This window comes from Ostrinia nubilalis, chromosome 19 (assembly GCF_963855985.1).
Source record: "Ostrinia nubilalis chromosome 19, ilOstNubi1.1, whole genome shotgun sequence".
NCBI lineage: Eukaryota > Metazoa > Arthropoda > Insecta > Lepidoptera > Crambidae > Ostrinia > Ostrinia nubilalis.
Genome location: NC_087106.1, coordinates 5,157,736 through 5,181,086, shown reverse-complemented (window position 1 = coordinate 5,181,086; position 23,351 = coordinate 5,157,736). Strand labels below are relative to the sequence as shown.

The 23,351-nt window shown below is 34.8% G+C and overlaps 2 protein-coding genes and 1 long non-coding RNA gene across 4 annotated transcripts in view; 1 reads left to right on the top strand and 2 right to left on the bottom strand.

The window, feature by feature from the left end:
- The window catches only part of LOC135080929 (N-alpha-acetyltransferase 15, NatA auxiliary subunit), a 106,307-nt gene extending 105,078 nt beyond the window's left edge, over nucleotides 1–1,229 (bottom strand). The window contains exons 1-3 of the mRNA XM_063975649.1: nucleotides 1,074–1,229; nucleotides 713–797; nucleotides 107–369 (exon numbers count right to left, since the gene is read on the bottom strand). Of these exons, the coding sequence (XP_063831719.1) occupies nucleotides 107–369; nucleotides 713–797; nucleotides 1,074–1,130 (405 nt within the window). The 5' untranslated portion in view covers nucleotides 1,131–1,229. The remainder of the gene's footprint in view (nucleotides 1–106; nucleotides 370–712; nucleotides 798–1,073) is intronic.
- A 3,509-nt stretch (nucleotides 1,230–4,738) lies between these two features.
- On the bottom strand, nucleotides 4,739–8,488 carry LOC135081088 (uncharacterized). Its single transcript, XR_010259122.1, has 4 exons — nucleotides 8,292–8,488; nucleotides 8,029–8,205; nucleotides 7,622–7,949; nucleotides 4,739–7,367 (listed from the first exon to the last, which is right to left on the bottom strand). It is a non-coding gene; the product is annotated as an uncharacterized LOC135081088 (long non-coding RNA).
- A 1,258-nt stretch (nucleotides 8,489–9,746) lies between these two features.
- On the top strand, nucleotides 9,747–23,133 carry LOC135081087 (nuclear transcription factor Y subunit alpha). Of its 2 annotated transcripts, XM_063975816.1 has the most exons (10): nucleotides 9,919–10,100; nucleotides 10,271–10,335; nucleotides 10,664–10,837; nucleotides 11,253–11,310; nucleotides 11,478–11,603; nucleotides 19,397–19,488; nucleotides 20,006–20,188; nucleotides 20,951–21,033; nucleotides 21,309–21,393; nucleotides 21,861–23,133. In XM_063975816.1, the coding sequence occupies exons 3-10, from the start codon at nucleotides 10,673–10,675 to the stop codon at nucleotides 21,933–21,935; spliced, it is 867 nt and encodes a 288-aa protein (XP_063831886.1). In that variant the 5' UTR covers nucleotides 9,919–10,100; nucleotides 10,271–10,335; nucleotides 10,664–10,672; the 3' UTR covers nucleotides 21,936–23,133. The 2 variants fall into 2 exon arrangements, with proteins under 2 accessions (XP_063831885.1, XP_063831886.1); XM_063975815.1 differs by lacking the exons at nucleotides 9,919–10,100; nucleotides 10,271–10,335 and adding an exon at nucleotides 9,747–9,909.
- Nucleotides 23,134–23,351: the final 218 nt, after the last annotated feature.

Genomic DNA, 23,351 nt, shown 5'->3' with positions numbered 1-23,351 from the left:
ACAAGTTCATTTAAAACTACTGTAATTAATAATCTTAAAGACACATAAAATGAGTAGGTATGTACAAAATTATCAAAGTAGGTAATTATTGAATATTATCACTCACTTTGTAACCTTCCAAATCGCGCATTTGGATTTGAAGCAATGATAAGTCTCTAAGGATTTGTATATTCTCCTTTTCCCACTTGAGGGCATTGCGGTAACATTTAATCGCCTCATCATACTTTTTGTCCGATCGTTGGAGGAGACCGTACACGTGCCAGCACACAGGCGACTTTAGATCGTTGCGGAGGCCACGGCGCACATACTCATATGCTTCTTCTTTTCGACCTAAGCAGTTCAGTGTTAACCCTTTCATAGCCAAGGTTTCTGTAATACAAAAATAAATTACTTACTAGTGTTTATGTATTTATTTATTTAATTAGGACAACCAACAAGACAGACACAAATTCAAGCAAAGGGGTTTACATACATAATTTTGTCTTAGGACTAGGTGCTATCTTAATTACAGGCTGCCACGGCATGCAAAAGTGGACTTTGACAGAATGTGAAACTTAAACGTACAGCTGATTTTATGTAGATTTAAAATATTAATTAAACCAAATTTATAACAAAGCTAGTTATTGATTTCAATAAAAATTAATGCCAAGCATCAATGAAATTTACATTTATGTTTCAAAAATTGAATTCAAATTCAATCTTGATGCCTTACCTCCATGCTCTGCAAACTTGGGATTGGACAATATTTGCTTGGCAAATTTCAAGCCATTTTTGTATTGTTTGTGTTCGTAACAACGCTGAAAAAACACCCAAAATTATCATCACAAAGTGCTAACCTCTATTTATTATTAGATTGTACTCAAAGGGCGATGAATGGCACAGATTATTTTGTCGAGTGATAGTAATTAATTGTAAGACAGTTAAAATCATTAAATACATGCAGGTTATTTATTAGCTAATTATCCAATCAAATAATTTTAACTTCGGCAATGAAATGCGGTAATAAACCGAGTTAATCGCATTGAAGTGACAAGGTATACAAAACGAAACTGTGTGTTTACCACAGTACTTACCAAAATTCTTTTAAAAAGAGCATTTTCTTTAGGCGGCAAAGGATTACTGGGTGGCATTTTGTTCAAATGAAATTAATCTTTGTATTATTTCACTAATAAATTGAAATATTTCTAAAAACCTCGTGGCTATAAACCAAAGAAGTCGATGAAGAATTGTTGTCTATGATTCTCTAAAAATGGTCACGTGACCGACAAGACTGTGTTGCCAGATTATGACAAGTAAAAATGCAAAAATTATCAAGCCTGCCCACGAGGCTGTTTTGTGTGAAATTCTTTCAGCAACTATGGATTTCTGCAAGCATCTATAAATTAATTTACTCTGTGAAGCTGAATTTGGTTTGAGAGTAGAAGAATTTAATCTAAACTATCTTCGTAAATGCATAAAATGTCTTTTAGTTCATTCGGTCTATCATTCAATTCGTCTATAATTTATGGTTTCTTCAAACTGTCATTTAAACGTCAGTCTGTTACTGTCAAATAATTTACGAAATTGATAGGTCGACGCTAAAAATTATGTATTTTCTATAGTTTTATGCTTAATAACACAGTGAAATAGTGTTAGACATAAAGTGTTATTATTTCTCCATCTGTTCTCATTCATTTCTTTTCGCACCGACGAGATATGGGTATTGAAAACATGCGTCGTTGGCCTATGTACATTGTGTTCGCCGTGTGCATTTTACTAATACTTTCACTGTTCAATAGTTGGAGTTTAGAGACAGAATTGCGAAACAGAGTTGCTGAAATAAGCACGCAACTTCAGGAATGCTCAAAACAACAGACCTCATGCATGGAGGAATCGCTCACTCTCCTTGAGCAAAGAGATGGGTATGTGTCGAAGGTAAATGACATCGAAAAACAAAAAGTTAAAGTTAGCGAAGAACTTTCTTTGTACAAAAATAAGTTAGCGAAATCCGAAATCCAAGCGAATCATTCTATAATTGATATGGAGATGTGCAAGACTGAATTGCAATCCTTACAAAGTTTGCAACTAAGTACGACTGCTACTTTGGATACTTTGCGACTGGAAAAAGACACACTGACTGCTCAATTGTCTGAGAAGAAGCAAAAAATTGCAGATTTAGAAAAGGAAATACAGAAGTTAAAATCTTCTCTCACTACTAAGAGTGCCGCAGCAGTGCCTTCGAAGATCACCCCAGCTGCCGAGCCTCCCAAGCTCAGCCCGGCTCTAAATGTGCACAATCCTATCAATGAACCAGTCCTAGATAATGATGCTAAAGAAGAATTGGAGGATGCCAATGGCCTAAATGATGGGAATGATTTTGATGCACAGTTACAGTAAACTAAGTATTTCTGCCCATTTAAGAATAGAATATGAAATCCATAATCACATCAATTCATGTTTGATTCTAGGAGTTTTTTACAATATGCAATGTATACTATACGTAGATTTATGTTATTTTTGACTCGAGGACTGGCCATGAATTACTGTTCATGTATTTTTGATATTAAGCCTATGATCACTAGTTTTTTTAGATAAAAATACACCATTTGCACAGTCCTACATTATCTCACCCTCCGTCCTCCTAAATGCATGATGTAATTTATGAATGATCCCTGTAATTGAATTTATTTTTATGTAATAAGAACTATTAGGTGTTAATTTTTTTACTGTGTTACAAAAACTGTTTATGTTCAATGAAACCTAACACCATTTTATTCATTTGCATAATAATACACTTCGTGTCATTTTTATCCTAAAAGCCAGAGGCTGGACTAATAAAGTAAAAACTTTTTATACTCATTAAATAATCAAAGTATTCCTTTTCTAAATTGATTTTGTAGTTATTTGTGATATACTAGGCATGTGTGACAGCCCCTGATACAAAAATTATGGCGATACCAATGGTTAAATGCTTGAACGTTATATACAGTTGTTTAAGTTTATGAGGTGGAACTCTTTGATATGAAACAATAGCTGTTACTAATCAATTTGTAATGTGTTTATGTTTTGCATTGTTTGCCTAATGTGTTAACTAAAATTGTTTACTTTTACATTGATGAATACATAGGTATATTTAGGTGCAATATTCACACCATATTTGGGAGCACTCATTATTATATGTACCTACTATGATTTGGATTAAATATTATACTTATTTGTATTTCTAAATAATGTATTTGTCACCACTAAAAGTGTGGTCCAGACACTTGATTTATAGAGAAACAAATGCTTTTTATCTTCATGGCTTGGATATTATTATATTTTTATTATAATAGACCTCTGTATACAAAATAGCCAAGTCAAGGCAGGGTACAATTATTTTAAGTTAATTGCCATTATGGTGCCACACAAGTAGATGTTTAAAATTAGATCTGATTGTAATCAATACGAATATTAAGTCTTATATTCATATCTGTATCATATAACCATTTATACACGAAATTGTAAATTAGTCTCTCATTATGATATTATAAGTACCACCCACCAGTATATCTTCCACTCATTTTATGTAATATGGCTAAGAAACGTGTGCCAGTATGCATTTAAAATTATACGTATTTATGCTGATGGGCTGCACTGATGCCGTTTCATAGTCATTTGAATGATATTTTTTGTGAAAGTTATGAGAGTGAAATGTCTCGTTTCGCCACTTTGTTCTGTGACGCACAAATTAAAATTAGGAAGTAAGACGACCTTCGGTTGGCTATAATTTCATACGAATTCCGGTTGAGAGAGTTTTACTCATGTAAACTTTCATAATAATTAATTTACGTCCTTGATCGATCGAGGAGCGTGTTCCGCGCGAAACGTGCGCTAGTCGTCTTATCAGTTTTTATCTTTATTGATTTATGATGCATATAAAAATAACCTGCTTAATGCGTAGCAATTTCGTAGAAGGAACGATGGATCTGCGCGCGGTTTCAAGTTAATTAAAAAAATCCTGAATTATAAGTCAAGGAAACGGCATCATTAATATGACGATTTTCTAGATTTAACCTGTGATCTTTTCTACATTATGTAGTCACTATTTCAATTTTTACAAGTTATTATGGAATTATTGATATTACCAACTCAGCTAGAGTTGTTATTTATATGAAAATTAAATTAAGTGTACTTTATAATCTTTGTATTTTATTTCATTGTTAAATTCCCTGCCAGCCCAGCATGTGTTCCCTAAAATTAAGTACAACACGGCCTTTAAAGCAAGAGTGAATAATAGGCATCAAAGCTCGCTCTCCATTACACATCGCATCTGCACCCCCCCAGTGAGTAGTTTAACTAGATCCTCACCAATAAGAATCAATTACATCCCGGTGTTATTTCAGTGAAAGCGAGTGAAAACCTAAATCGCGAGGGTTTCCATATTTGCGCTCACCAATTGGCGCCACTGCCGGCCGAGTGCCGCGACAGTACTCCTTAGATTAATAAAACCTAATCTAAGCTTTACTCGAGTGCAAATACTCTATCGTCGGCCGCTTGGTCGTGGCTTGGTGTAGTGGGGTGTTGAACGGACTACTATGCCGAGAGGTCCCGGCCGGGCAGAAATTGGAATGATGAATTTTAGTTTCTGTGACGAGTCTGGGTGTTTTCTATATGTATATTATGTATTTACAAAAAAAAATATTTATCACGACCATGTCTTTTTTAATGAAGTTGCAATCGAAGATTCAGTTTATAAAAAAGTGAGTAAAACAAAGAATATAATCTAAACAAACTTTATTTTCGTCTTATACATTTCTAGCATAATCAAACAAAAATCTATCCATTCCCATTACTTCACAAGTAATGACTACAACAACATAAAACTTAAAAATAGACATACATTTTGTTACTTGCAAATCTCATTCACAATACATGAACAATTTCAATAATAAACACTCTGTATTGCTAATATTTTGGCAGATAATATGTTTTACATTAGGTATAAAGTTATAACGGTATATTTTAAATGTAACAGAATTGCCGGAGTAGCTGAAATCTGTACCTCTTCTAGCACGAAAAACTCGTTTGCGTATTCGACAAAATTTCAACGATAACGTGACGATCTCGATTGCCAATATTAGTTTCGTGCTACCATTTAAATACACATAAGATTCGAAGTCGAAAGTGTTTCGTGCTAGAGGTCACCCAAAGCAGGAAAAGATACAAACAGTGGCTGCTACCACATTGCAATGTTGTATAGTATGTTTACCACATTGACATTTTAAGCCTCCAGGGAAGGCAGTATGTACGGTCAGCGTCAAGTAGTTCGTGGCACCCAAAGTAGCAAAAAGATTTAACACCTTACCAAAGACGTGTTGCGAATTTTTAGGCTACTTTGGGTGTCACTATTTGACGCGACTGTACCAGCAGTTTACAAATGGGATAAGTCCAAAATAAACTAAAATAATACATTATCGCAATTAGTGCTCTACGCGAGGCTTAACTATAGAATAGTATTTCGTAAACTATTTATGAAAATAACATACCCTCAAGGATTACAATAACATTTTTCAAATTAAATCTACCATTAGATAAAGCTATTGAACAATGTCGAAAGGCATTGTAGTTTAATATGGGAATATAACTACATAATTATAACAATCTTCATCTGTCGTATTACAATACAAACTTTCTCAACATTATTTGGATTCCTATCCTAGGTTTCTATACCTATGACTTTTTAGTCAGACTAATCTAAAAATTATATCTAGTGAGTAAGCAACTAGTCGGTGGTACATAGAAATAGAATGGTTCATAGGAAATCGCAATGTAAAAATTACGGAGAAGTGGGAATACTTATTCAGATGGCGAAATAAGAATAACTTGATGTTATTATTGACAGATTTTAAAAAAATTAGTTAACGAAGCTAATGCGAACTTTTGAACACGCTTTTTAAGTATCTAATTAATTGCAATAGAACGAGAATTTTTATACGGGTAAAGGTGGCGCCACCTGGTGGCATTTTTTGTTAAATACAAGTAAAGTATGTACTTAAAATGTGATCTAAAAGATGTTCCTTGGCCTGCAACGAACGTCAAGCCATTATTTATGTATACATAATTGGATGAAATGAAAACCATTTATACAAGTTGAAAATCAACATTGGAATGGCACAAGATATAGGAATCAAATGGAATTTGAATATTTTTTATACACAACTTATATCAGATAACATGTATGAGAGCACACAGCTATTAGAATATTTAACTATGCAGTTTTAATAATTCATATAAGGCTAAAGCATTGTCACAGTGTAGTATAAACATACTTCCACATTATAAAACAGTATAAAATAAATGCTATATTATACAAAAATACAATCTTTATATCACATCATCTATCAAATAGTAAAATTGCAGACATATTGTTTTTTTTTATGTAAATACAAAATAAACTGAGTGTTTCCAAAACCAGGCATTGAATTTCATATCAACATAAATTTCAGAATTTGGTAAACCATAAAAATCATTACATTGTTGAACAATTTAAACACAAAAACATTCTGTTATTTTATTACAGGATCATTAAACACTTCAAAAATAGGGAAAAAAAGGAAATGCAATTTAATTTTGTGACCTTAATATTTTATCAGAAAAGAATATTTTAAAGTATGAAGTTCTAAAATAAAATAAATCAATAATATCATTTGAGTGTTGGAGTTTAATAACCCTGTAATTTTGGCTAACCTTTGTTTTTTAATTCCTCTTCTTTTGCGACCTCCTCGAACGCTGGCAAGAGATTCCTACGGCATTTGGTTTCATCGGTGTAGTGCACAGCCCAGATAATATACTCCCCAACATTCAATGGGTCTTCAGAATAGCTGATCTGTATTTTACATTTCCTTTCCCACTTCATTGAATCAACATCACGGTTGTTTTTTGTTCGGCTGAACTCAATGTAACCATTACATTCCACAAACAGCTTCGGCAATTGAGCATTCAGAGCGTCATGAGACTTATCTGAATCTGCACTTGTTGATGGAAGACAGTCTCCTTGACCCAACTCACGATTCGGTGGTGTGACCGGCACTAATTTGCGTTTCACACGCCTCCGTATAACTCCATCTCCTGTACTGTTAACATCTATGCTTTCTTCAGACTCATATCCCCTCTTAACTCCATTTTTCTGAGTAACATCTCCATTTTTGCATTCATGTTCTGCAGTAACGTTGCTTCCCTTTAATCTTTTATTACCAGTGTCTTTTACTTCGTCGAGAGGCTGGCAACCCTCAGCCCACTCTGGACTGCTACAATTTGATCTTAATAATCGTCGCTTTCTTTCTGTCTTATTAATACTTAGTTCTGGAGAGTTATGCATACAGCCAGCATCTTTCTCCTTTCTGAAACTGAATTGTTTAACTATTAGATGGTTTTTCCTATAACTATAAAATAGTTAATAATTCAGTATTTTGAGCATGTCCTGTGCCAATTGTTTATAAATCTATTTTACTCATGATTTTTTATGGTAATAATTGAATTAAATAATAATTCAGATATTTTATTAGGTATAATATTGGGAAAGGCTTAAAAAAAAACTAATGTGTAAGTACAAAATTACATGTTTATTAAAGTAAAGCTGTTACAATACTATAATACACACCTTGGAGATCTTTCCTGACGATTCTGTATTTTATCTACACTTTGAACCGTAAGAAAATCATGTCTTGAGCATTGCATGTCATGTTTTAAAAATGAACAAACTTTTTTTCTAGTTTTTATTGTTCTTCCAAACCATTCTAAGATAACATCATCTGACATGTATAACGTTAAATTCTGCCGATCATGATCTACCATATTCTTGTACCATGATGTAAATGATCTGGCCCGTAAACGGTCATTACTTTTGTTTTTGTCTTCTTGTAAATTTAAAGATACTGATCTAGTGTTGTGTTTGCGCTGAGTTGGTGATGAATAGGACATAGTGATTTCTGAAACAGATACAGATCGATCAGAGAATTGTAATGATATTACACTGCACTGGGATGAACTCTCATGTACTGAACTTACATTTCTCAGAGAGCACGTCCACAACACTGTATGAATCTTTTGCCGCGTGAGCCAAGTCCAACCTTAGGCCTGCCAGTCGACGCTTGCTTTCCTCAATATATGCACCAACAGATAAGTTTATTTCCAATAACTCCTGGTGCAATGAAACCAAATTACGATTGTTTGAGAATATGTTTTCTGAAATATAAATTAAAAAACGTCAATATTTACATGACAACAAACAAATGAAATAACAATAATTCGAAATTTAAAACATAACCTACGAGTACACTTCGCTACTTCCAATGCCAAATGTTCCCTAGATAAATCTTCAGATATTGTCGAATTCATTGTACGGATGCCTTTTATATCAGCATTCGCGAATAATGTCTATAATTTTGGTAAATAAATAAAATTAAATGTTTTCAACGTTTTTTAGAAAAAACGCTAAACTTTTGTTGTATCTTGAGAAACTGTCAAAAATAAAACGCCAAACTTTCCATAGACAACGGCTCACTCCCTCTATCCATAAACAAAATGGGATGCCCACTACAAAAAAAAATTACCCTACAATTAAAAAAAAAACCATGTCAACATTAATATTTTTTGTAAGAAATTTTGTTGAATCTTGAGATGTTTTTGTTGATTGTGTAGGGCAAAACACGCGCTGGAGACCCGACTTTTTAGAATGATTGGACATGGGTGTACCTTTCAGTCCATTAAGCGTCATTAAAAACCCTATAAACACAGAGCACAAATTAAGAAAAGCACGCAAACGAAAATCGTATTTTGACTCTAGTGCTCATTTTGTCTTTACTCTCTCATCTGTGCATTTTGTGATGTGCACATTCTGCCTCAGACGCTAACAATAGATAGATAACAACTGTCTACAGCATTTTTGCGCACGGGTAATGCATAGCTTATTTTTATTGCTTTATAACCTAGAAATAAGAATAACAACAAAAAATTGTTCTGAATTTGCTTTTATGTGTAAAAAATAGAAAAATTCATATCAATGAATGTATGAAACATGAACATAGAGATGATTTAATTTGTTGCCAAATATATTTTTTTCTTTCTTTCTTTCATTCTTTCTAATTATTAAAACATACCAAACATCCATTTAAGATTCATTCTCACAAGAGAAAATTTAAAATAGAGTCCAAATATTTATTAAAAATGAAAAGTTCCAATTTCCTGTCTTGTTCCATAGAAGATTTTTCGTATAAAAATCTAACCCTATCATGCTTTCAGTATACTGGCCTTAGTAACGTCGTCTCTCAAATCCCACTATATTTTGATGAAAGCGTGCCCCTTGTTCTTGCGAATAAGCCCCCATAATTATCTATAAATATATCCCAATGAGAATGTGACGTGCAACTTTAGAGACATTCTACTATGAAGATGAAAAATTCAAATCGCTATAACTTCTTAAAAAGCAAATATTTTCGATTTGTAATCGCACTTTTTTATATAAATTGCTTATATAATCAGAATATAATAAGTAAAATCCATGCGCAAAAAAAAAATTTTTTTTTGTTGACCGGTGTAATCTTAATGTAAATAGAATTAATTTAATAAAATAAACTACGGCTTACACCAGTTCCCCTACTAGTAAAATAAAGTTTTATATTCCCCTACCCAACCCCATTCCATTTCTAAAAACAAATCTAGATGTTGACTGGTTGAATTTTCGATCAATAAGGCAGCCTCACTGGGCATCTCAAAATAAACCATAGACAAAACATTAATTACGTGAACGATTGGATAGCGGGGTAACCGCGCTTCTTTGGGAGTGGTAATGCGCCGAACCAATCTACTGCGTTCCTGCGATCATTGACTTCGGCCATTGGTCTATCCTTTGTCAACCAATCATTGAAAAACCAGTGAGAGGACCTCAATGTAAGTTTGGATTTTCGCCGAATTTTCCTTTTGCGAGTCTCGCAAATAAGTTTTATTTATTAAAGTAAATGTCGGCTCTTTGTGGGAATTCTATCTACAATATGTTTGGCGAAATTACTTGAGAAGCAGCCATTTTGGTTACGTTGGCTTACCTTTGGCCTCGTAATAATGACGTGTTGCATATTTATCTATAGATGACCCACGCTGAACTGTCCCGCCAAACTCAATGACAGGGGGGCGCTACCATCGTTCAACTTTATGGTTTCCAACATGGCAAAAATCGGAACCAGCGATTCGGTATTGACGGTGGCGCCCCGCTGTCAATGTCATCGATAGGACAGTTCAGTATTTTGGAACTATAGCTAGAATGATGAAGTTAGTGAAGTTAAACTTTCTATGGCTTACATGTGATTAAATAAATACCAGGTAAATTAACTACACGGGCCACAAGCTCCCATATCTTCTTGTCAAGTGAAAACACTGCTACAAAGTTAATTAAACTAAACGATACTTGTTCCTCTGAATTTTTAGTAATATGTACTTGACCAGGCAGGTATAACCCACCCTTGCGTATTTTTTTAAATATTTACCTAGCTTAGTTACTTGTATAACCTAATTATGATGGGATTTTAATTAGTTCTCTACCTACTGTGCTTAATTTAAATACTTTTGTTAATTAAATAATTAGTTTGTTACTCTGTGCAACTTAAAACTTTTTTGTATTATTAGTATAAGTTACTTATCTGTCTTTCAGTGGTAAATAATGGAGCATGCACAAATACAGAGTTCAGATGGCACCCAAGTGATGACCATCAACGGACAGCAGCTGCAAGTGTTGCAAATGAACAACACCCCTCACATGATACAGGGACCCAATGGACAGCAGATAGTGGTCCATACAATACCATCCACAGGCCCTGCTATACAGGTAATGAAAAGTTATAAGGATAATATTTCTTCAAATTGATATTAAAATTGTCTAATATCTAACGGACTGTTGTATTTGTACATGCAATCAGATTGGGACACCTCAAATCCAGGTAGTAGTATCAGAACCAATTAACCTTAACATCAGATCAAAATTACTGCAAGAATAGTTGTTTTATCTAAACTAAACATAATCTGAGCAAAATCACAGAATCTAGTATGTGACGACAACAAGTGTTGTATTTAAGGCTGGATTAACCAAGTAGAGACCTTAAAGAAAATAAGAAGAAGAACCAAGTAGAGACCCAGGCAATGCAATCCCTGGGGAGCCTTTTGCGGTTTGAAAAAAAAAAACTTAAAAAGTTACATGACATAATTTGATAGCCTTTGAACAAGTGTTTTTTTTCTATTGACAGGTTGCGAATGGCCAACAATTACAACAATTGCAAGTGTTGCCAATATCCAGTTTGCAAGGTAAACATTGTTATAGTTAATTTTCTTATGTAGATGCCGTTTTGGTGCTTGTACTTTGTTGTTTAGTTGTTATTTTATTTTGTACTTGCATCAAATTACTTTTTCATTCTTTCTTTCTTACTAATATTGATACAAATTGTTATAAATAAAACTACTTATCATTCCAGGGGCTAGCAGTAACATGCAGCCGATGCAACTGGTTCAGACTCCGGACGGACAGACGTTCCTCTACCAGCCCAACGCTAACACACAGCCCACTATAGATCAGCACCAAATTATACACCAGCCTACTGGTAAGTGTGTTGAAGGTATTTGAACATTTTATGTGTTTTTACTTCTAGACATATTTCTTGACAGGCTTAAAGTAGTAAATATATGACTTTTGTTGGATCAGGATATCTAAAGGAAATCATACAAGTAATAATAGTGGAAATATTAATTTTAGAAGTCCAATTTATTATGTCTGGTAAAGACATACAAAATATTTCCTATTTGAGACATACTAGTCCAGTAGAATTAGCTTTTAAATCGGAAATAATTCCTCCAAAAGATTTTATTGTTTTAATGGCTTCATTGGTTGCCCATTAAGACTCTCCTAAGTTTTCGACTTCGACGGAGTTGTGCTTAAGTGGTGGGGGCCCCCGAAAGGGGCATTTTTTCGGTTTTCCGGTTATACCGCGTAAAGGACTTACCCTATCAAAAAGTGGTCTTCATGACGGTTGAAGGGCACTTAATCCTGCATTGAATAAGACCAAATTCATATGTTTTGGACAAACCGTTCTCGCGCTAAAGTTCGGCAAAGTAGAAAATATACGTATAATTAATGACCCTCTCCACGTCCAATGGTTTGTTACCCACAGGCTTCGAAGTCTTGAAAAGGGCCACCTCAACCAGTGTAACCCTATCAAGGCTTACGAGCTTGATGCGCCTATCCTTGTTCGTCCCAGCCGTTCCTTAACTGCGGTTGCTGCACCTCTTCCTGGCACTCACCTGAACGACTCTGTGTTACCTACTGTGGCTGCCCCTCTTCCTTGTATCCTCCTGCATGACCACGTTGCCTAGCCGTATGCCTGGTCTAAGGTTCGACGCCAAAAATCAACAACAACAAGTTCATATTAAAACGCTGAAGAATTTTTTGTTTGTTTGTTTGAACGCGCTAATCTTAAGAATTACTAGTTTGATTGAAATCATTATTTTTGTGTTGAATAGCTCATACATTGAGGAAGGCTATAGGATTTATACAATCACTCTACGACTAATAGAGGCGAAGCAGTAAAGAAAAATGTTGCAAGCACGGGAAATAGTATTTAAACTATTTTCACTCGTACGAAGTTGGTTTTGTGGCGTCGAACCGTGGACCAGGCATATGGCTAAGCAATGAAATCGTACAGGAGGGTACAAGGAAGAGGGGCAGCCACATTAGGTAACACAGAGTCGTTCAGGAGAGTGCCAGGAAGAGGTGCAGCAACCGCAGTTAAGGAACGGCTGGGACCAACAAGGATAAGCGAATCAAACTCGTGAGCCTTGTTAGGGTTACACTGGTTAAGAGCGTTGTCGCAAAAAGTTGGCGTTCGAATTTTAGGTTTTTATTGCTTGACGTCGCGTAGTGAGTGCGCAAACTGCATTTATCTGTACAATTTCAACGCTGCGTCGACTAAACGATCTTAATCCGTAGTTGTATCGTACCTAAGACAGTCATCATACATAATAATAAAGAAATAATGTATAATTTATCTATTTGATTTTTTCTCAGATTAGACTTTTAGCAAAATCAAGTTACGTAATTAATGTATTTTTTACACTAGTAAATCCCGCGACAAGTTTTTAATCTTTGAATTGAGTAAAGTAATAAGATGATGGGTTTGAAAGAATTTATGTTTTATTTTATTCTTTTTACAGCATCAAAAGCTTGTTTATGAAAAATATTTACTATTTAAATTTTACTTTTGACTTTTTAGTTTTTATGATGCGGGATAGAAAAATTAAAATTTATTCTGATTTTGTGACGTTTCCGCACACAAATATGGATAGGTTAAATAAATAGAATGAAATGTATGAAAACGAGCGTGCCATTTTTTAAACGTTATCTATAATATCTGTGTCCATCAAAGAGCTCGTAACTAAACATCGTAAGCGCCATTCAAATTATTAACTAAAAGTTAATAATAAATATTTAGTTTTTGTAAATCTAAACAAGTCAGGAAATCAAATAGGTAAATACTGATATCATTGTGATTTTATAGAATTTATTATTATAAACCACGGTCGTATAATGCTAAAAAATCAGAGGTAACTTTAAGATTTTTATCCACAGAGCAAAATTTATCTAATCGTGTTTTTAAACAGCTATCCCATTAGGTACACATGCATTGTGTAATACAAACCCATCAAAAACAATACTTGTCAAAAAACCAAGTCTCACTACTCAGTTGTTCTACGGTAAAAAGTTGTGAGATCCATGTAATACCAAGTCCAGTCCAGGAAATCATTAACGTTTTACATAAATATATTGACTTGGCCATCGCATGAAAACACGTGTAAATTAAATTATTTAGTGCGAAATGAAACGAAATTTTGCATGCCTGTTTAGACATGCAAAATTTCAGCTCAATGAGAAAACGGGAAGTAAATTTTAAGTTGCAAGATTTTACAACTCCAGATGTCAAAGAAAATAAAAGCTTGTAGATAGCTTTACAAAGAAAAGAAAGATTTATGAAGAAAATAAAAAGTACTGTCTACGATACATTTGTTAGGCCGTGTTGCACCGTCTTACTTTAACATTGACATCAAAATTTTGGATGTCAAAAATCTGTCAAACATAAAACACCGGTTATTGTCAGTTAGGGTCAAAGTTAGGTGGTGCATCTCAGCCTTTAAGTGTATTTTAATTAAATTTAATACAAATAAGGATGACGAAAATAATCGATAAGTGATCTCACTCGAATATTTCTTATAGTAGGTATACAAGATGTCGAACAATAGGTTACTTACTGAAAAAGTGCTTCATGAGACCTAGCAAACGGCATCAATAATATGTTTAAGAACGAACTGAATCTATTCAAAAAACCTATATTTCCAGCTTTCATACATTTAATACAGTTACAAACAAACACGAAATCAATGGTTTCTGAGAATTCTGAGTGCCTTAATGCCGTCCCCTTTATCTGTTTATTTAGTATTTATTAATTAGTATCTCTTGATGATATTGTAGCAAGTTAAACCTAAAATCATGTTTTCCGTAAATAATTTAAATAAGAATGCAATTTACGAGTTTGTTGTTTGATTATTATACAGTGTGTCCGGGCATGTAGTGATCAAACTTTAAAGGCGTAATCTATGAACAATTTTATCGATGAAAATACTTCAAATTTGGGACTTGACCCATTTCTCGAAAAATTACATCGATTTAAGTTTTTAATTTTTACTTTACACCTCTTCTTTAAAAAACAAGTGAAAGCGTGGGTAGCTTAACATTAATAGGCAAATATTTTATATCATGCGATAGCCAATAAAATTATCTATTAGTAGAAGAAGAAAACAGACACAAATTTCATACATTTTATGGGAGTAAGAATGGATTGAATTAGGAAAATACATTACTTTTTTCACTTCTTTTTCAGTTATTTTCCAACACAAGAAAAACCAGGTCGTTAAGGTATGTTTTATTTGCATTGTATTATTAGTATTTGAGCTATCCTACAAAACGAATGTAAATTTATTAGTCTACGTCTATTAGTTTCGACGTAATTGTTGAACAAAGATACCCCTTCCCAGCGGTTTCCATAGCGCACGCGACATGCGAAAATGCACTGCCTGAAAGAATCACACAACCTATTCCGATTACTATGGAAACCGCTGGGAAGGGGTATCTTTGTTCAACAATTACGTCGAAACTAATAGACGTAGACTTATAAATTTACATTCGTTTTGTAGAATAGCTCAAATACTAATAACACAATGCAAATAAAACATACCTTAACGACCTGGTTTTTCTTGTGTTGGAAAATAACTGAAAAAGAAGTGAAAAAAGTCATGTTTTTTTCTAATTAAATCCATTCTTACTCCCTTAAAATGTATGAAACTTGTATCTGTTTTCTACTTCTGCTAATAGATAATTTTATTGGCTATCGCATGATATAAAATATTTGCCTATTAATGTTAAGCTACTCACGTTTTCACTTGTTTTTTAAAGAAGAGGTGTAAACTAAAAATTAAAAACTTAAATCAATGTAATTTTTCGAGAAATGGGTCAGGCCCCAAATTTGAAGTATTTTTATCGATAAAATTGTCCCTAGATTTTGCCCTTAAAGTTTGATCACTACAAGCCCGGACACACTGTATATTACTCAATTAAAAAATTAAATTAAAAAAATTAACACTTCTAATATGGTAGGTATGGCTGGCGGCATACATTTAGTATGAAATTTAGAAACATTGAATTTTCGCATAGATCCAGTTTATTCTTTGACCTATTTATTGTATTGTTTTAAAGAGCTCATGAAGCACTTACAGGAACAGTAAACAGTTTCTCGATATCTTGTATAATTAAAAATCAAGTGAAATCACTTATCGTTTCCACCCTGTACCTATACTTTTAAAAATAAACTCATTTTATACGTTCATTTGTATACACCACTACATTTTTATCACCGGAAAAAAAAAATCTGGGTAATGAGTTATTGATACTGATCCTATTTATGCAAAAAAAAAAGTTAAATAAAGCTACTCAAAATTTCATCCCAAAATTGGTAATATTTGGACACACGCGTCGCTAGCACTATTTACGCTCAACGCAAGGCCGCCCGTTACTATGGAGAGAGATGCGACGTTGCCGGCCCGACGCTTCCTAAAGGCGGCGGTGTACGTTTTTTGTGCGGCCATTATCACCCGCGAGCCACGAGCGAGAGGGCGGCGCGGGGCCGCGGCCCGCGCCGCCCTCTCGCTCTTCCGGCCGCCGGCCGCGGTCGGTCAGTTGCGCGCGCGCGAGCTCTTTATCGGTCGTGGTGAAGTGTCTTGTTAACATTGTATCAATCAAGTCAATAGTGTCGTGCAATTATTACGTTGTCTTACCAATTCACCTCACGTGAATACGTGTTAATGATACGTGCATTATTATTCTTGGCCGGAGAAATTGTGTAGTGCAGTTTTGCGACTGTACCGGGACAGCCACACTTCAGCACGATGCAGGGTGCTTATCAAAGCATTGAATTTTGCCGGTCCTAAGGCCGATCCTAAGCCCGGGTAAGTATGAAGGGAAAGTTGAATTATTTTTATTATTTTACCTAAGCGCCTGCCTACTAAAACCACCATCTAAAACTGTTCGCACCACTCAGCTGTTATGGGCCATAACAGCTGAGAGCCATAACTTATGGCGGATCTTAAATTCACGAACTACGAACGACGCGCGATCTCAATTGGAGTTACACAGTAGGTATTATTATTAACTAGTGTTAAAAACTCACAGAAATACAACGTGACGTATTACGTAATTACTAAATTACTGTTTTCGTCCTTTGCCCTGCGTTCAATTACAATTCTAATTACCTACTTGAAATGTTGCAATAAAAATAGCCTAAGATAGGTAGCTAAGTAATACATTATTATTATTCTGTGATGATAACACTGAAAGCCGCTGTTTTGGCAGATCTTTGAATTACATATTTCTTTTAAAGTCGTAGTAGCCTCGTAACGACACATTGGTGTGTATTCGTAACGTATTCACAGTAGGTAGGTATTTCATTGTATTATTAACTTACAATTAGTGTTAACAGTCAGAATACCACGTAAAGAAGTACGTAAGTGTAATGAAACACTTATTACAACTCAAAATTACTTGAAATTAGTTGAAATGTTGCATTGTAATGGTCTAAATTAGTAATAATAACACTGGAAGCGTGGTCAAGGCGTGAGCGAGACAGACAGATCAATGTGCGAGCGCGTACGACTACTCTACTGAATGAACGAGCAGCGGAGTGGCCCAGCTGTGACGCGTAAAATAGGGACTAAAGAAAATTTAATAAAAAAATTAACTTTATAAAAATTTAATTTTTTTTTTTTACTTTATAATTTTCACACATTTCTACATAACCTGTTAAAAATTTTCCGGTGATAAAAAAGTAGTAGTGTATAAGTATCTACAATACAAATAACGTTTTATAAAACTATTTGTCTAAGTGTCATCGAGCGACCGCTGGTGGATTTGCCATTTACCTGACCTACCCCTTTATTACTAAACGTTTAATATCAGATGAATAGTTACGCACCAATTTCTTTCATTCAGTCGTCAGTAACTGAACTTTCGGAAAAACATGACGAAGCGTTGTGTGACCATACAGACGCTATTCAACTTTTATTAGTAAGGAAGAGTATATTTTATGTTGGTAGAAACACAACAGCATAGACTAATGTTTTGACACCGTGTTAAAATTTTTATTAGTCATTTATTTTTTCCTGACCAAACAGATACCATAATAATATCTTTTATCTATTCTACCCATATTCTGGAAGTAAAATAATAAAAAGTTTGAAAAAAAAAAAGAAATTACAAGTCCGATTTACCTAAACAAATAAATTAAAAATACTTGCGGATCAAAAGTACTCAATCATACTACAATATACGAAAAAATCACGCGTGACGCATATACGTCAGTGGGCAGTCAACTGACATAGACCCGGCGTCTACGAGTGCCAAAGCACGACTGATTTATGCCATTTGATGCACCCGATTTTATAGTATTTTCAAATTAATTTTTCATTTGAAGATTGAAGATAGATATTTTTTCTTTTTCACACAATAATAGTACTATGTTTCTTCTTAAGTATAAAGTAGTTTATGTTGCCAAATGACTTTTAGATTATGAGATGTGACCTGTTTTCTTGCAGTAATTTTCTCGAATTTTGACTATCTTAGACATGATAAAAATGCATTTTAATGAATTAAACATCAAAATTTTCTCAATACACTTTCTTCTTCAGGGTATGCTTATTCTAATGAATACATTCTATCTTCTTACTTTGAAATAAATTTGTTGTAATATTAGTTCAAAGTTGTGCCTTCGCGAGTTACCTAGAAATCGGGCTTTCGAAATTCGCTGTTTTCGTCGGCAAAAATCCAATTTAAACGAGATTTTGTCAATAGACATTCCGTAAAAACGTATGATAATTACGATGATATAAGTCAAAAGAAGCTATAACAATAAATTATATGACTAAAATCATTTCGAAATCTGCCAAATTCTCGATTTCTGCATGAAAAATGTGACAACGCTCTTAAGGCGACCCTTTACAAGGCTTGGAAGCATGTGGGTAACAAGCCATTGGACGTGGAGAGGGTCATTAATTATACCAGTAGCGGCGTAAGGGGGGGGGCGGTCCGCCCCGGGTGCCAAACATCAGGGGGTGACACAAGTCGCGCAGATTAGTACTCACTGGCATATCTGCATGGCAAATCTGCGGTCTATGTCATGATACGGGGGGGGTGGGGGGTGTGATTGTCTTTCAATCTTCGAATCGACCAAAATCCTGGGGGGTACCAGGGGGTGCCATAGGACTTGCGACGGGGGGGGGGGGGGGGTGATCGCCCCGGGTACCAACCCATGCTACGCCGCCACTGAATTATACGTATATTTTCTATTTTGCCGAACTTTAGCGCGAGAACGGTTTGTCCAAAACATATGAATTTGGTCTTATTCAATGCAGGATTAAGTGCCCTTTAACCGTCATGAAGACCACTTTTCGATAGGGTAAGTCCTTTACGCGGTATAACCGGAAAACCGAAAAAACGCCCCTTTCGGGGGCCCCCACCACTTAAGCACAACTCCGTCGAAGTCGAAAACTTAGGAGAGTCTTAATGGGCAACCAATGAAGCCATTAAAGCAAAAAAATCTTTTGTAGGAATTATTTCCGATTTAATCAATTTTTGTGTTTAATTCTACTGGCCTATACTGGCACAAACTGTTTCATGATACCATCATGTCTTCAACATTAAATGAACATAATTTTAATATTGTGTGTGTATGACACTGTTCGAATTAGCTATTTTTGGAAAATATTGTTTTATAAACTTGAATTATTTCTATTTTTTTAGTTATAAACCTTAATGGGAACCTCGTGCACGTAGCAGGAGTCAGCAATGCAGTTCAGCCGCAACAGATTGTGAATCAACCCAACATTGTTATGGTGAGTTTAGTATTACAAGCCTTGTATTATCAAAAATATATTGCAGAAAGCTGTTAGTATGCCTAACATGTGACTACCTCTAGTTTTTGCTCTGGGAATTCCCAATTTTATTGGTGATTGGCTATCCACTATGCAAGTTGTTAAAAGTCACACTTTATCATACAAAATTGGCTGCATACCGAATACGATTAATATTATGTGTTGGATCCATCGTACACTAACTGTAATTACGTCGTACGTACACGAAAATTTAATTGATATTAAAATATTTAATTTTCATGAAATATCATGAAAATTAAATATTTTAATATCAATTAAATTTATTTCTGGGCATACATATTTAGTTCACTTCAATTTCTTTCATCTTTAAAGGCCTTGAAATCGACAGCCTGTCAGGCTTAAAATGGACTTAATAAACTTGTTTCATACGTCATAGCCTCATCTACCTCCAATGTCAGTGTGACGTGCTAATTTTGGGGCACCCTGTATATTACTAAGTAAATTAAAATTTCTCCAGATGGTGAACGGTAACAGCGGAGCCAGCAGCGGAGGCGGCGCGGCGTCGCCGGCTCCCGCGTGCTCCGGCGAAGACGAGGAGCCGCTGCTGTACGTCAACGCGCGCCAGTACAAGCGCATCCTCAAGCGGCGTGCGGCGCGTGCTAAGCTGCACGAGCTCGGCAAGATCCCTAAGGAACGCCCGGTGAGTGACGACGAAAAAGTTTTTTTATTTGTTTAGACCAGTGTTTTTCAACCTTTTTCATGATACGATACGACCCCCCTAGCATGAAAAAATATTTCGCGACCCCCCGACCGCTAGCTTTTTTTTTTCATGCATTTTATAATGTTACAAAGATGTTGTAGAGACCGAATACTTCAATCCATACAACATTTACGCATTTTCATAATTAGATTTCTGATAAATATATCTTTAAAACTTTACTGATTTTTTTAACTGAGGTAGTTTTTACCTAACCCACAGGTTGAAAAACACTGGTTTAGACTAATAAATAGTACTTACAAATCGTCAAATATTTTGCTCTTAAGGAGCCTTTACATGTCTCATATCTTTTTACCCTACCAGCGCTTCGAGACCAACATTTGGCAAGTGCTGAGAAGAAGCGCTGCAACAAACTCAGTCACCACAGTCTGCCGGTTAATATAAATAAATAGAAAAAGCAGTAATTTAAGCATAACGGAGAAGTTCTCATCAGACAGAGATGTTTTTAGTCTGAATCTTATTAGTTTTTAGCTGTTCACACAAGAACTTTTCTGTCCCAACGCCTATTAGCTCTACGAGCTATGTGCCACGCCCATTGCCACTTGAGTTTAGCAATTCTCCAGCTATGACGATCATGGTTTTCCTGAGCAATTTCTCTACAGTCTGAATTTCATCTGGCAGAATTTCAGATTCTAACAATTCAGTTGTAATAAAAAACTAATGAAACTAAATATTTAATTTCAGAAATATCTTCACGAATCAAGACACAGGCACGCCATGAACAGGATACGAGGCGAAGGGGGAAGATTCCACTCGGGCAGTAAAAAGTAAGACTTTTAACTATTTTAGACTAGCTTTTGCCCGCGGCTTCACCCGCGTGAAATTTAGTTTGTCATATATCGTCATAAATTATAGCCTATGTGTTATTATGGCTTATAAACCATAATACTGTAAAGTTTCATCAAAATCCGTGTAGTATTTTTTGCGTGAAAGAGTAGCAAACATCCAAACTTTCGCATTTATAATATTATAGTAGGATGCTTATCTTCAGATGCTTACAGCAGTGTCACTGATATTGATTGTTATTGTCTAATCTTTTCAGAGATATGGAAAATGCAGATATTTCAGAAGACCTCAAACAACTTGAAGACATGAAACCTGACACTGTATCTATCACAATTATACAGGTTTGTAGATTTGCTTATTTTTTAAAAGTTAAACTAGATTTGTTTTACTTTTTACACAGCAAAGTATCCTAAATTACTAAAATGAGATTACAATGTTACCTAGGTAATTAGAAAGTCATATCAAATCCATCATCCTAACGAACTTGCTCTCCAACTCACCATGGACTAGTATGTGAGACACCTGTAACATCATCCTATTCTTAAGTTAGAGGACCGGCAGTAGCTCAGAGCAGCTAATGAGTTAATTCACCTGATGTTAACTGCATCCTACTTAACATCTGGTGCGATTGTGGTCAAATATCTGCCCTGTTATCCATAAAAAAAAAGTTCCAATAGGAAGTCACTCCACATGGCAGCATCACAGAACAGATTTAATCATTGTCTTGGGGCTGATTGCAGATTGAAAGAAAAAAAATGTTTTTTTTCTAAACCTAATATCCTACCTCAAGTTTATGTTTATTTTACAGGACGAAGAAACGCAAGACCGCCAGCAAAACCAGTGGAGGCGACTGGCACCACACACCTCACTTCAGTCTGCGTAGCGCAGGCCCGTCCCTGCCTCGAGGGACCCGCTCGACTCCAGCGAGTCCGAATGAACAACAGAGGCCTTCCACCAGTGTACCAGAGACTCGTATCAAGTGATCTACTGGCCAAGTGATAGCTCGCTGACAAAAAATAACATGAAACGGCCAGAAGTGTTAAGTGTGAAGTCCCCGGAAAAGCTGCTTGCTCGTTCACTGAAGAGCAAACTCGGAATGTCTACGAGTGTGACCACTGGCCTTCCTAATTAAGTGTGATGCAGCAGTCTCTTTACTAGTGCTGGTGTGATTGTGAAAATTTGTGGACTTGTGATATTTACAAGATGACTCGTGTTGGAGTCAACATCATTAATACCTATCAACACAGATCCAGGTGATTTGAAATGATTATTTTTGTGTGAATTCACCGATTTCAGCACCTACTTAACCCTTTTTTTCGTAATCAGGGTTTAAATTGTTTTTTTGCCTAAGGGAGTGACTTACTTGACACTCTGTTCTGAATTATATCAGTTTATCACTTTTTAAAAACATTAAGACAGATTTTGTAAAAAGTTCTCTATATTTATGCAGACTTAGCTGGACATTCATTCTAAGTTGTTTTCCTTTCTTGTAAACTTTATTCCATAATTATTGTTATTTAAAGGTTTAGGTGTTTATGCCAAATAAATGGAGGACTTCATGCTTCAAATAGTATGGGAAACTAGCTGATTATGTGATAAAGCTTAACGATTTCACATGCACGAAAGCAATAATTTTGTTGTTTATATTTTTCATGGTTGGCCTGTTAGGACAGATGGAGATATTATCTATTCTTCCCAATGTAGAACATAGGCCATTGCCAGAAAGATGATGGATTTGTGAAACTATTTTTCTTACTAAATAACATTTTAGTAACATGTTACTTGATTATGGATAAGATGTTTTATGTTGCATATTTTTTATTTAGTTTTCTTTTAACTTATTGAGTAGTTTGCTTTATAAAGCAATAATGATATTCCTAATTTTATGTATAGATTTGCAATCATGAAGTTGAGCCCAAATTATGGTTTAAAAATTCGGTCGTGATGTGATGCTAAAATATTAATTTAATGTTATTATTAAATTCTTTGTAAATTGTGTAAATATGATGATAGGACTGAGTAGGGGTGTAGAACTTTTGTATTGCAAGTAAATTAGCTAAGTACAAAATAAAAATTGCACATAAAAATATTGGTTTTCTTTTATAAAATTAAAACTCAGCAAACATATTTATTTTGAACAATTTTATTCCAAAAATTCATAAACATGATTTCCAAAAAAGATCTAGTACTTGTATAAGTAGAGTTGGCATCAAATTCTAATTGTGAAACTACTGTTCTACTACCTTCTTATTCTCTACATAGGTACATATTATATCAAAACGATTAGTATTTACAAAGA